Below are 15,106 nucleotides of genomic sequence, written 5' to 3'. Positions count from 1 at the left end.
TGCTTTGCTTTTCATTGTATTTATTTGGGAGCACAGCTAATTGGATCATTTGTTTATACTCTATCCCAGAGAGTCAGTGACAGAGGGAAGAACCAAAATCTTATCAAAGAAATTGCTTTCTGTTTGTAAAAATAAGACTAAACATAGTAATAATACCTTCTACTGAAATCACAGCTAATTAGGCCCCGCATCTGACTAGAGGGTTAAAAAGTGTCATAGATTTACCTCTCTAAGTAATATGCTTACAACAGTTCCATGAAAAATTAAGAAAGGATTAACATCCTTCTTCAATGGGGATGCTTCGAAAAGCATTACGCTCGCACTTTGTTATAACAATTATTTTTCATTCACGTTCTGTGCCTCTTATTTTGAGCCTATTCATTTTTCCTCTAATTTTAAGAATAAATAAAGCAAAATGGAAGCTCGTGTTATTACTTAGTATGAAAACACAGAACCTAATTATAGCTAATGAGTGTAATAAACGCCGGGCTGCACCTCCCCTTGCTTGTGTGTGTTTCCTATACAGAAGGTAACACGGGCTGAGTAACGAGGACGCCAAGTTACAGATGGGGTTGAGGAATGCTATTTGACAGGCGATTAGAGTCATCTGTCAGAAATGATGACTTAATCACCAGAGCAGACTCTAGCTCCCCTCCTGTAATTCCACCCAGAGTAATCTAATTTTCCTGCAATATTTTATTTATTTTATTTTTTGCCAGGACTAAATGGTTATGCTGCTTGACTTTCCCCCTCTCGTGTACCACAGGACTGTAACAGAAATGTAAATAGCCAGTAACATTACAGCAAAAAAAAAAAAAAAGGCTGCCTTTGGAGCCCGAGAAGCCAAAAGCAGATACATAATTCTGGGTTCTGTAGATCGTTTTCTCTCACTGGGTTGTTAGTATATATGGAAAAAGCTGGGAGCAGTATTAACTGTAAACTTCCCATGTGACCAAGAAAGGCTGTTCCTTGCAGCATGTTTCGATTGGGGCCTTTTCCTTCAGCGATCTCCTTTTGCTTTGTCAAATAGTAATGACAATGATAATGATAACTTTACTGGGCACATATTATGCAGGCAGTGCTTTAAGCACTTCACATGTATCAGTGGCTATTAGGAAGAAATAGTCATTTATTTCCACTGTAGGTTTTTTTCCTCTGGTTGTGATTTGCCATGGAAAGAGAAAGGATAACATGTTTCTTTGTTATTGTCATATTCACATCCCCTTTTATTCTTGGCTTTGATCACTTTTGTAAAGATATACGTTGGCAAATATTCATTTAAAGTTTTCTGTGTGCCTTCTCTATTAACTTAGTTAGAGATGCATAATGGAGAAGGCGATAGCACCCCACTCCAGTACTCTTGCCTGGAAAATCCTGTGGACGGAGGAGCCTGGTAGGCTGCAGTCCATGGAGTTGCTAAGAGTCAGACATGACTGAGCGACTTCCCTTTCACTTTCCACTTTCATGCATTGGAGAAGGAAATGGCAACCCACTCCAGTGTTCTTGCCTGGAGAATCCCAGGGACAGAGGAGCCTGGTGGGCTGCTGTCTATGGGGTCACACAGAGTTGGACACGACTGAAGTGACTTAGCAGCAGGAGCAGCAGAGATGCATAAAAGAGCAATTTGAAATAGTACTGTGACTCAAAGCATAAAGGAATCCCATTCACTCTGCTTCCACCAGCGAATCTGCATCTTCAAAAGGCCGCTGTCTACACGGTGTTCTCCAGAATTTCCCAAGCAGCGTTCAGCATGGGTGGTGTGGTGGTGAGTGTAGCTGCCTTCCAAATCAGTATTCAGATGATTACTTGGCTCCCCAGGTACTACAGTGAAGAGTCCACCCGCCAGTGCAGAAGACACAAGAGACGTGGGTTTGATCCTTGGGTCAGAAAGATCCCCTGAAGTTGTAAATAGGAACCCACTCCAGTATTCTTGCCTGAAGAATTCAATGGACAGAGGAGCCTAGTGGGCTCCTCTTGCAAAGAGTTGGACACAACTGAGCGTGACCACACACACACATTCAAATAGAAACAGGCATTGTACAATTCAGTCAACTATCATAAAGCCAAATACCAATGCCTACCTGTGTAAATGCTGACTTATCTAATAAGTGGTCTATACTTGATTCATTTTATAGATTCCAGTGTACTTTTCCCACTAACAGTTTGTGAAGAAACCACAAACTGTAGATCAGTTGTCAGTAATTCAAAACTATTATTCTCTCATAGACTGAGAGCTAATTTTGCTTATCAATTGTTTCTCATCATCATAGGTATAGAACATTTTGGATAACTTGGCCCATAATATAAACTTCACAGTCTACTTTCATTTTGCATGTATTTTAAATGACCTGAAGGAACTGTAGAAGAACTAACATTTAATCTGTCTGAATTAGAGCATACAGTTCGTGGTCAGATGGCACACAGATCAGAGCTATACTTTCCTAGTATGGCCGTAAGGCTGTTTTTCTTTGACTCACGACAGCATTTTAAGTTTTCTTTCCTACCTTTTTCATAGAGAAAACCTGGACAGTCATTTTTGTCCTGAGCCTAAAATATTTTACTTCCTCCTTTCCGGTCTATATGTCTTGTCTTTCTTTCTCTTGGACCTCATTGCTGTGGCTAAGACTTCCAGTATTACGTTGAATGAAAGTGGCAGAAGCGGGCCTCCTTGTCTTGTTGCTGAGCTTGAAGTGAAACGCTTTCCATTTTTCACGGTTTAGTGTGTTACCTGTGAGCTTGTCATACATGCCCTTTATTAGATTGAGGTGCATTCCCTCTGTACCCCCTTTGTTGAGAGGTTTTTTTTTTCCTCTCACAAATAGATGTTGAATGTCGTCAAACACTTTTTCTGCATCTGTTGATTATTACATGATTTTTAAGCTTCATTTTAAAACGGGATGTCACATGGACTGATTTGTGGATGTTGGATCATCCTTGCATCCCTGGCACAAATCCTATTTGATCATGGCATACGACTCTGTTAGTGTACTACTGAATTCACTTGGTTTCTGCTTGTCTGGAAAACTCTCAATTCTGAACGATACATCTGTTGGGTAGAGTAGTCCTGGTTGGGAGTTCTGTGTTGTTTTCCAGCGCTTTGAACGTATTGTGGCATTCCCTTGTGGCCTTCATTGTTTCTGCTGAAGAACCTGCTAGTAATCTTATGGGGGCTTCTTCTTTTTCTCTTGCTGCTTTTAATAGTCTTTTCTTGTCTTTAACTTCTGACATTTTAATTATAATCTGTCTTTGTGTGGATCTCTTTGAGTTATTTGAAACACTCTGGGCTCCTGGATCTGAATGTCTGTTTTCTTCCCCAGGTTAAGTAGGCTTTCAACCATTATTTCCTTAAATAATTATTCTTGCCATTTGTCTATTTTCCTGGTGGGATCCCTAGAATATGAATGCCCGTCCTTTTTAGTGTTGTCTCATAAGTCCCTTAAGCTATCTTTTTTTTTTTCATAAAAATTCTCACTATTTGAAGATGATATATGATATTATATAGAGAAAACCTTAGACTCCATCAAAACACTGAACTCATAGGCAAATTTAGTAAAGTCACAGGATTCAAAGTGAATACACAAAAAAACTGTGGTGTTTCTATTCACTAATAATGAAATATCAGAAAGAGAAATTAGTAAAACAGTTCCATTTACAATTGCATCTAAAATAATAAATTTAACCAAGGAGTGTATATAGAAAACTACAGGACCTTAATTGAAAGGCGTGGAAGGAGACACAAATAAACGTAAGATTTTCTGTGTTCATGATCAGAAGACTTAATATTATTATAGTTGCCATACTACCCAAGGCAAGCTACAGATTTGGTGCCATCCCTGTCAAAATTCCACTGATAGGCTTCACAGAAACAGAACAAATAGTTGTAAAATTTGTATGGAACAACAGAAGACCCTGAATGGGCAAAGCAGTCTTGAAAAAGAACAAAGCTGGAAGCAACATGCCCCTTATTTCAAAGTATATTACAAAGCTGTAGCAATCAAAAGAGTATGGTATGGACATTAAAAACAAACATATAGATCAATGGAACAGAATAGAAACCCAGGAAATAAACTTACACGTATATAGTCAATTAATTTATGACAGAGGAGCCAAGAATATACACAGTGGGCAAAGAACAGTCTCAAATGATGTAGGGAAAACTGGACACAAAATTCACACAGTACACAAAAATTAAGAAAATGGATTAAAGATTTTAATGTAAGACCTGAAATCGTAAGACTCCTAGAAGTAAACATAGGTGGCAAGCCCCTTGACATAGCTCTTAGTGATGATTTTTTTTGAAACTGTTACCAAAGCAGAGGCAAGAAAAGCAAAAATAAATGAGTGAGACCACATCACACTGAAAAACTTCTGCACAGCAAAGCAAACTATTGACAAAAAGAAAAGACAATCTAATGAATGGGAGAAAATTATTTGCAAATCATATATTCAAGGGATTAATATCCAAAATATATAAGGAACTCATCAACTCAGTAGCAAAAAAAACAATGTGATTTAAAAATGGGCAGAAGATCTGAATAGACATTTTTCCTAAGAAGACATCTTGATGGCCAGGAGGCACCCGAGAAGATGCTTAGCATTGTTATTCTTCAGGGAATTGCAAATCAGAACCACAGTGAGCTATAACTTCACACCTGTCAGAAGAGCTGTTGTCAAAAAGATAAAAAATAAAAAGTGTTGCTGAGGATGTGAAGAAAAGGGAACCGTTGTCCACTGTTGGTGGGCATGTGAATGGATGCAGCCACTTTGAAAAATAGTGTGGAATTTCCTCAAAAATTTAAAAATAGAACTACCATATGATACCTCAGTTCTCCTTCTAGGTATTTATCTGAAAGAAACAAAGACATTAACTTGAAAAAGATAACCAGTACTCCCATGTCTATTGCAGCGTATATTTACAATAGCCAAGATATGAAAGCTACCAAAGTGTTTGATGAATGAATTAAGAGATTGTTTCATATTTAAATATGTATGTATGTATATGTATATATACACATATATACATTCATAATGAAATATCATTCAGCTATTTAAAAAATGAAATCTTGTCTTTGGACGAATGATGGACCCTGAAGGTAGTATGCTAAATTGAAATAAGTCACAGAAAAACAGATATTTTATGATCTCCCTTATATGTGGAATCTAAAAATTAATTTAAAAAAAACCTCACAGATACAGAGGAAAAGTGATTGCCAGAGGCTGAGAGTAAGAGGTGGGAAAAATTGCTGAACTGGGGTCTTTGTTTAAATAAGTCTTTAAAGTATGTATTTCATATGTGCATGTGAAGTATATATGAATGTATACATATATACATATACACACCTTCATATATAAGTTTCTAATTGGGAGGTACCCTCCAGACTGAGAGAGTCTTTATGTCTAGCGTGGAAGAGGAGATTTTGGTAATCCTCTCAGTTCTTAGCAACCACCATCTCACAGCATAGCTGTCTGGATATGCTAAGGGGAGGCTCAGTATGCAGGAGGGGATGAGAGTCTGTGCTGCAGCCTGAGACAGCCCCAGCGCAAATCCCTGCTCCACACTGCTCCCTGTGCCTCCGCCAAGTTCTTTAATCTCTCTTTGTCTTCCTCCTTCCATCCCTCCCCCAACCCTGTCTCTTTAGTTCCTTATTCACACCTATCTCAGGGTCGTTGTGAGAATTAAATTAGTTAGGATACATAAAAAGAGCCTACAGCAATCAGTGCTTAGCCCAGGAAAACTGAGAGCATAGGGGAGATTTCCTCTGTTTTCACCAAAATTGCCTAAATGCTCTACTTACGTAGCAAACACAATTGTGAGCGCCAAGCCCAGCTTCATCCTGATGGAGACGGATCCCACATGTGACTCTGGTCACCTGTATTCTTGTGGAGGCGTTACTGTGTTAAAAGATGTTTTGGGAAGTTTATCGATACATCACCATTTTCAAAAATCAGAGAAATTCAAAGGTCCTTATTCAATACTGAGAGGTCAACATTCCTAAAACTCCCTTTTTTTCTTCCCAGTCTCCTTTACGCAGAGTATAAAAAGCAGTGATGGCAATGGCAGAATTTCCTTCCCAGAGAGATGGGGGAGCCTCTATGGCTCTGGGAGTTCCTTATGGTCATAGAAGATCCCTTGACAGTACATCTGACTTTGGGGTGATGGGCTGCCTCCAGCTGGTGGCAGTTCTTCTGAAATTTATTTTGCCCATTTGCAAAACATTTCGGAGAAAAATTGAGGAAGCGAAGATGCCTTTGGTATCTCGTAGTCTGCTGTCCAACAATATTCGACGTATATTCTCCATGAGTCAGGTTTGCGTTGGCAGGGAGGGAGCGCAAGAGAAGTTCCAGTTCATCTCTCCTGAGCGGAGTCTGTTAATTTTCTCATTCGGCACATGGCTCCTTCATGCATTCACTTCCTCCCTCCCCTCTCCTCCTCCCTTTAAATACTCTGTGGGCAGTAAGCTTATAACATGTGCCATCACGGCTGCTCTTTCTAGGGCTCACAATGGGGTTAATAATGAGGTGCGTGGTGGTGACTCTGTAAAATCCATTTCAGGTTAAAAAATGGCATGTTTTATACTGAGTCTGGTGTTAAAGGTGGTTCACTCATCCTTTGGTGATGGCCAGGGTTAAACAAGTTTCAATACAAATTCTCCTTGGTGTGAGAAACAGGGTCCTGGGTCTTCTAGCCTCCATCTGGGTTAACACTGGCCGTTTCAGCTCAGAATCACCTCCTTAGCCATCACAGGATCGAGGCAGAAAGATCTGGGGAAATGACTCAGACTTCATAGAGTGTGGTTCGTGGATGCTGGTGGTTGTGGTCCAGGCTTGTCTTTGTCACTGGGATGCGACAGGACTCATCGCAAGGGTGGTGACGGCTGCCGCCAGGGGCGTCTGTAGCTCCCTCCCCATGCCGTCACCTCCACAGCCTTTGGGGGGTGCCTTTGCCCTGTAGTTACGTCCTCATCTTCATTTCTGTGAGCTGCAGCCAGACTCTTGGTGACACATCCAAGGCTGACATGTTCCAGACTGACAAGCAGCAGGTCCTGCCAGCAGTAAGGGCCTCAGATCTAGGGCCCCTGTGCATGTGGGGGATACGCTGAGGGAGGGCCAGGGGCCGTGCACTCACCTTTAGGAGGCAGGCTACGGGGTGAGGCTTCCTGGAGGCTGGAGCCCTGGACGCTGACAGCTTCCTGAGAGAGTGGGGGCATGGGATGAAACTAGCCCACGTCAGAGAGGAGGGCCCACAGGTCAAGAGGCCCTGATCGGCCCCCCTAGAGACAGCAGCTCAGTGGGCTGCGGTCACAGTGCCCTTTGCTTTCATGATCAATACTGAATACCCAGATGTAACTGAAAGTAACAGCCAGTTTCTCTCGAAACTGCTTGACTAATCCCCCTTTCATCAGACTTCATCTGCATTTGTTTGTTTGTTTAATTGAAATATAGTTGATAGTATTACATTAGTAATATACAGGTATATAGCAAAGTGATTCAGGTATACATATATATGTATGTGTAATTATATATATTCCTTTATTCTTTTCCATTATAGTTTATTCCAAGATATTGAACATAATGCCCTGTAGTATACAGTAAATCCTAGTTGTTTATCTATAGATTTCATTTGCCTTTAAGTAGGACTAAATAGAAACCAACAAGTTACCCAATACCTTACTGTGGAACGTGAGATATGATGTCACTGTTCGGTAATAAAATGTAAAACAAAGTCACATGCAAAGCAGTCTTCAAGGAAATGGGTTTAGAAGGCTTTCTTCATAGAAACATAAACTCGATGAACTCTGTTAAATGCGCTGCCATGAAGCAGATATGTTTCCAAAATACTTGATTTTGCCATTTCCCTGGACAGGCCCCCTGCTGTGGGGAAACTGGAGTAGGACATCCAGGGCCCTGCTGTGGTCTCTGCTCCAAGGGCAGCTGAGCTGGACTCAAGTCTTAGACTCACTGGGCTTCCCAGCTGGCACTAGTGGTAAAGAACCCGCCTGCCAATGCAGGAGACATGAAGAGTTGAGGGTTCAATCCCTGGGTCAGGAAGATCCCCTGGAGAAGGAAATGGCTACCCACTCCAGTATTCTTGCCTGGAGAATGAATCCCATGGACAGAGGAGCCTGGTGGGCTGTGGTCCTTAGGGTCGCAAAGAGCTGGACACAACTTACTGACTTAGCACGAGTGCTTAGATTCACTGCTGCTGTTTCTCCAGGCCTCAAGGAAGCTACCCTGTCAGTGCCACTGGCTAGAGGTTGTAAATCCCTAGGCTCCTCTGTGTAGACAGATCATAGCAATACAGACCAGTGACGGTTTCTTCAGACCCAGCTGATCCTGTGTAACAATGGAGATGCAGCCTTGGCGTAATTAACATGCCTCTTAACATATATACTATGAAGCATTACTCGGCCATTAAAAAGAACAAGGTGATGCCATTTGCAGGAACGTAGATGGACCTAGAGATAGTCGTACTGAGTGAAGTAAGACAAAGACAGACATCACGATCGCTTACATGTGGAATCTAAAAAAAAGTACAAACGGACTTACTTATGAAACAGAAATAGGGTCACAGATGTAGAAAGCAAACTAACAGTTACCAAGGGGGAAAGGAGGTGAGATAAAGTGGGAGATGGGGTTTGACATATACACACTTCTGTATATAAAGTAAGAACCTGCTATATGGCACAAGGAACTCTACTCATACTCTGTAATGGCCTGGATGGGAAAAGGGTCTAAAAAAGAGTGGACACGCGTGTAACTGATGCAGGCAGGAGACTGGAACAGGGACGGCCAAGCTCTTGGGCCCTTCCTGCCATTACTGCTGTCTCCTGCCCAACTGCAGAGCACGGTGCATACCCCCGCCCTCCAGCTCGGGCGGTGGAGGTGGTCAGTGTCCCCATCGTGACAAAAGCTGTGTTGCCAAGCTTCAGCTCTGATGCCACGGGTGTCATCTTCAGTCCTTGAGGAAGGCAGTGAGGGTGTGGCCTCTGGCCGCCAACCCAGGGCCGTTCTGTTTCAGGGCTGAGATGTGCGCTGCTTTCTCTGTGCTTGAACTTCTCTGATCGTGAGCTTATCCCCGACGGCGGGTCTTGCAGCGCTTTGTCATTTGGGGTTTGGTGAATGAATGGTCTCTGGAGACATCCGTTGCCCCCTCTGTCGGCTACGATGCGTCATCATCATTCGTTAGGAGCGGTGCGGCTCAGTTCTCTGACTCTCTTCCTTCAAGTAGGTTGTTCCTCCCCTGAAATGCCCTTCACTCAAGTCCTGGGTGGCCTCAGGGTCCCTTCAGGATTGAGCCTGACCGTCGCTCCAGCTGAGATGTGTTCTGCACTTGCCCTTCCTTTGTGTCGGGCGTCTATCTGAGTCCCCACGCCGCCTGTGGAAAACACCTGGTGTGTCTCTCTCTACCCTTACGTCAGACACTCTGTTGTGATGAGAACTCTTGTTTACCCATTATTCCCACCATGTGACAGAGCGGAATGAAGTGAACGTGTGAGTTGTCTTAGCACCCTACTGAGGTGAATCTTTGACACCATTTCCTGTTACAGAGGAGGAATCTCCCTATATTACAATATTATATTATATTGAAACTTTAAACTGGAATGCCCCCTCCTTTGCAGGAACTTCCCTACTCCACTCAACAAGTTCTCCCAAAGTTCTTGGAATCATAAGACTTTGAGGAAGTGACATAACATTACAAGAATAACTCCTCCAAACCGTTTTTTTTTTTGTCTTCCTTGACATTTACATCCTGTACCTGATCAGGAATTTGAAACTCAAATGAACTGTTCGTGATAATGAGCCATTCCTAATACAGTCCTGATTGAACACCTGTCTCCAAGAAGGTCAAGGCGCTTTACATACAGTTATCACAGTTGGTTTCAGAACATCCCTGGACTAGGGTAACCACCTATTTAGAATCACCTTGGTCTGACAATCCAGATCTCCATAAGGAGATCTCTCCTTCTCCTCTCCGGATGCAAGAGTTCAAGTTCAAACAAACCCAATTCAAGTCCAGAGCGGCCCCGGCTGTTTTATTGCTACCGGTGGTACATTCCTGAGCCTTCTGGATAGTCTTAGATCAGAATCAGGGTCAGTTCTCAGCAACAGCAGGAAAACCCAGAGTCAAGTCTTCACGCAATACCCATGGTGGAGTTCTGTTGGTAAAGCGTGCTGGGAAGGCAGAGAGAGACTGCTTTTCCCCAAGGGGATACTGCTGGCGCCTCCAAGCGAGCGTCTCTCTGGTGCCTGCAGCTTCTCCTCGTAGGCTCCGGAGTCCAGACACCGTGTTCAGCATCTGTGGGGGAAGCCATGCAGTTTGTGGGAATTGGTCCTGGTTGAAGAGTAGGGAACTCTGGTTTCTGATCCCAGCTGTGTCATTAACCAGCTGTGTGTCCTTCATGGAGTCCCTTGTTCCCTTCAGATGTTGAGAGTATTGAATGAGGTGATTCCCAGGGCCCTTGGCAGCTTTAGTCAAATGATTCTGTCCTTGCAGCTCCCAGATTTCCTCATCCAAGGCAATGGCACCCCACTCCAGTACTCTTGCCTGGAAAATCCCATGGATGGAGGAGCCTGGTGGGCTGCAGTCCATGGGGTCGCGAAGAGTCGGACACAACTGAGCGACTTCCCTTTCACTTTTCACTTTCATGCATTGGAGGAGGAAATGGCAACCCACTCCAGTGTTCTTGCCTGGAGAATCCCAGGGACAGGGGAGCCTGGTGGGCTGCCGTCTCTGGGGTCGCACAGAGTCAGACACGACTGAAGCGACTTAGCAGCAGCAGCAGCCCTCTGTGCACGTCGCTGATGGATCTGAGGGCTCACAGCACTCTCTCTGTACTGCTTTTCTGATCCTCGTCACCAGCTTTCTCCTTTAGTTACGTGCATGTCAGTCGCCATGTTGGGTTGGCAGTGTCTTGAAGGCGAGAGTCCTATTCATTGACTTTTTGTGTCCTGTGTGTAATGTTGGCACTCTTATCTCTCCTGTAGCTTTAACCCGTGAAATTCATCTGAGTCATTTCAGCTCATTGACCTGTACAAGTGTTTCCTGTCTGGAAAGAGTCCACCCTCATCATCCACCAAGCCTCCTGTCTTCCTCCCTGCCACCTCTTAGAACAAATCTCGAAGTAATTATCTGCATCTATCATATCAGCCATTACCTTTCCTGTTACCCTCCCACCACCTGCAAGTTGGCATTCTGGCCCTCACTACCCTCACAGAAGCTGTTTTGATAAATTAAAAAAAAAAAAATCTGTATTGCCAGATGCAGAAGGACCATGGGGCACTTTGACGCAGCATCTAACAGCACTCACTCTGACCACCACCTTGTTCTTGAAACTCCCTGCGTGGCGCCTGTGGGGCACGCAGTTCTGTCCCTGCTTCTCTGGTTGGCCCTTGCTCTGCCTCTGACGACTCGTCTTCCCGCTGTCCCTTGGTTCCGCCCTTGGTTGTCGTCTCCCTTCACTCACTTTCTTCTCTGGACAGTTTCAGCCACACCTGTGGCATCAGCCCGCTCCCAGAGCCGTCCTGACAGTCGAGACCCGTGTTTCCAGCTTCACACCAAATGCAGGGCATCCTGACCTGTGCCCCTCAGTCTCTGCCCACCGCCTCCCCGGCCAGCTTTCTCGTGTTTCCCCTGTTGAGGCAGTTACTTGTAGGGCACAGCATTGTGTGCAGGACACAGAGGTGAAGTGAACAGGCCGGGGTCCCGCTGCACGTTCAGCTGTCCAGGCCTGGGCTTCTGCCACCACCAGCCAGTTCCCTCTGAGGTTCAGGCCTTCACCAGCTTCCGGGGACTGTTTGTAGTCAGTCACCTCTGAACTGTCCCCCTTGACTCCTGAGTCTCCACCTTCCAATGCTGCAGCCAAAGGTGGCTTTTCGAGAAAGCAAATGGGATCTCATGGCTTTGCTGCTTAAACATTATATACCTGATCGCTGACTTTTAGGTGAAATTGCAATGCCTTAGCCTGTGAGATGGCACCCCACTCCACTACTCTTACCTGGCAAAGCCCATGGACGGAGGAGCCTGGTAGGCTGCAGTCCATGCGGTCGCTAGGAGTCGGACACAACTGAGCGACTTCACTTTCCCTTTTCACTTTCATACATTGGAGAAGGAAATGGCAACCCACTCCAGTGTTCTTGGCCTGGAGAATCCCAGGGACGGTGGAGCCTGGTGGGCCTCCGTCTCTGGGGTCGCACAGAGTCGGACATGACTGAAGCGACTTAGCAGCAGCAGCCTCCAAGATGGTCAGCAGCCTGGACACCAGCTGCCCCGGTACCCCTTCTCATGTGCCCCCCACACTGACACAGACACTCACACTGCACTGCCTCCAGGAGGGCCGGGTGCTTCCTTACCACCGTTGCTGTGTGTGGGACAGTCCACCGGCTGCCCTCCTCCTCTGCTGGCGAGTCCGCCAGCCTTTAGGACTCAAAGCAGACGGGCCCTTTGCCACAGCACCCCCACGGCCCTCACCAGGCAGAGTGAAGTGCCTGCTCCCCTGGACTCCCACAGCCCCTTTTCTGAAAAGACAAGTCTGCTTACTGACCCCTAAGCATTCCACTCTCATCCTGGTCTCTTCTCTACAAATTGAACGTATTAATGAGTGGAGTGGGAATACAAGTGGACCCCACACCTCAAGGCCTGTGTTCTGTGCGTAAGAGCATCTTGCCTTGGAGCGTAAACGAAGCAGCTCTGAATTATTTAGCCTCTCATCCCCCGGTACTGCTCTCTCGTCCTCTTCCTCTAGTGTTTGGAAGACCCTGGCAGGCATTAGGTGCATGTGGTCTCGACCGCCCGATAATCACTTCCCATCATTTCGGTGCCAGAGCCAAGTAGCATTCCCCTTTCATTTAAATTAGATAAAACCCAGAGCTGTGGCTGGCAAGTGAGGGAAGTCCACTGGGGAAATTAAAGGTTCAGACAGAATGGGACCCATTATAATAAAAGCATTTGCACAGCCACTGATTCCATCTACCCCGTGGCGTCGACAGTCCTTGGGGTAGGATGAAATATGAAGCGAGAGAGCCCGTGAAAGTCATTTGAGGAATTTATTTTAATTGGAAACGGTGGCAGCTTTCTGTGCTTGGAGTCAACTCTGCAGATCACGCACAGGAGTGTGATTGGCATCATTTAAAGAGCATGGAGCATCTTGTTCCTCCAAGATGCAGGATCTTGGTCCCACGCTGTCTCAGGTGCTTCCTCCACCTACATGCGCACTGAATGGGATTGTCAGCCCCTCCCTCATCCTTTACTCCCTCCCTCTCGCCTTCTGTCCATTCTTTCACTGCCTTTGCATTCCTGTCTCATACTTCACGTTTAATAAAAATTAGATGATGACACCTAAATCAATCAATGGGTCAACCTGCAAATTACTCAGAACTCTAGAACCCAAGAAACAGCCATGCAGCAGACATAGAATGACCAGGAGAAAAGTGGACCATCTGTAATCATTTGTAGTAACACAAAATAACGATAGCTGTTTTTTCCTATGCCTCATTTGTTAAGCACATCACATGCGTCTTCTCTGATAATTCTCTCCAGCCCTACTGTATAGATGTCACCTCCATCTTACAGAAGAGGAGACTAAAGCTCAGAGGAGATGCTTGCCCAGGGTCATGCTGCTATAATGAATGGCAGAGCCAGAATCACCTGTCAGATCCTAGCAGAAACCACACTGAGTGGTAGAACCAGATTTTGAACTTGAACCTGACTGCAAAGCTCACGTGTTATGATACCGTGTCACAGAGCCCTGGGACTTAAAAGCATCCTGTTGCTGAACATCAAACACACGCTTGCATTTAATATATAATGGTTCCTGTTAACTGAGAGAGGTCTCGTTGTTATTTAAATGCCTTATGAAGGTATCCGTAGTCTTGTTGAGCAGCATGGGGTTCTGAGACTGTTGAACTGTTGTTCAGTCTGCCTTACCTTCTCACTTTTCTGTTTTTAGATGCATCATCCCATTCAGATGAAACCTGCAGATAGTGAAAAATCAAACGGTAGGTGGTGACTAATTGTCTCCTATTAATGTCTGTTTTCTTAAGCACAGAAGTGAGGCTGGTGGGGGGAGGGGGTGTGGGGAGGAGCTGGCTGTTTCTCTGGGGAAGGCAAAGAGATGTGCTGCAGGAGCTTCCATTGGGGTGGGCACCTCTGGAGAAACGTGAACTTCAGTCCCCCTCCCTCCTGTATCTGGTGTAAAGACCTGTGAAGATGCTACAAGTGGCGTTTTTCCGTGTCCCTCTGTTTGGGATGTGATTGGTATGGTGACCCTATGGCCTTTGGCTCTTGTCTGTCTCCTCTGACAGCCGCACAGGCACCCAAGGGGGAGGGATGACCTTACACCAGGCAGAGAAGCCAGATGAGGAGGGCCTCGCCCACCAGGACTTGGGCTGTCTTTTTTCCCCCCTTTCCTTTGGTCCTCTGGCTTTGAGAGTGTCTGATTGCACTTTTCTCTAGGTTGTATCCATGCATTTGAATCTATATTCATTCAGAATTCAGTCTGCTGGTTAATAAACACACACTTAAGTGCAAAAAAATATATATGTATGCATTTGATGACGTCCGTGGAATAATTGACTTGCCTCTCCATGACACCAGAGGGTTGATGGGCACATTTCTCTCTGGAGTTTCTGCTTCGACTTGTGCAGACTGTCTCTCCTCGTTTTATTCTTGGGATTGACTGAATGTGTGTTAGAGGAATCTCCTGCCTTCCTGGAGCTCAGCACCCCCATCCCACAAGACTGACACAATCAGCGTGGTTTCCGGCCTCCAGGCATCTCTGCACCTCATTAATTAGTCATGGGGCAGAAGCCACGCACTCGGAGATCCGCATATCCGCGTGTGTAAATTATGATGAGGCTCTGCCTCTCCACGAGGTGTGTTTTTGCTGATTGTAGTGCATCCCATTTTCTGGCCCCATCAACTGGAAAGTTCTGAAGGAAGTTCCCTGCCGTATGGGGATGCTGCAGGCACTGGGCTCGCCTGTCGGGGAGTAAACATTGGTGCTTCACCACCATCCTGAGCAGCCACACCCTTCTCTTCGGGTCTGATTCCTTTTCCTACAGTTCTTTATCGCAGCCGTGGTGTTGGGTGTCAGAGGGCCTAAAACCC

The 15,106-nt window shown here is 45.2% G+C and overlaps 1 protein-coding gene across 14 annotated transcripts in view; it reads left to right on the top strand.

Annotated features, from left to right (window-relative positions):
* CELF2 (CUGBP Elav-like family member 2) overlaps positions 1 to 15,106 on the top strand; it is a 663,065-nt gene that overhangs the window by 576,814 nt on the left and 71,145 nt on the right. For all 14 annotated transcript variants that reach the window (XM_061435730.1, XM_061435722.1, XM_061435728.1 and 11 more), the window contains one exon: positions 13,947 to 13,995. In XM_061435730.1, coding sequence (XP_061291714.1) covers positions 13,947 to 13,995 — 49 coding nt within the window. The remainder of the gene's footprint in view (positions 1 to 13,946; positions 13,996 to 15,106) is intronic.

The sequence above is a fragment of the Bos javanicus genome, chromosome 13 (genome assembly GCF_032452875.1).
Source record: "Bos javanicus breed banteng chromosome 13, ARS-OSU_banteng_1.0, whole genome shotgun sequence".
NCBI lineage: Eukaryota > Metazoa > Chordata > Mammalia > Artiodactyla > Bovidae > Bos > Bos javanicus.
The sequence above is the reverse complement of the archived record's forward strand: the minus strand, read 5'-3'. Positions and strand labels throughout refer to the sequence as shown.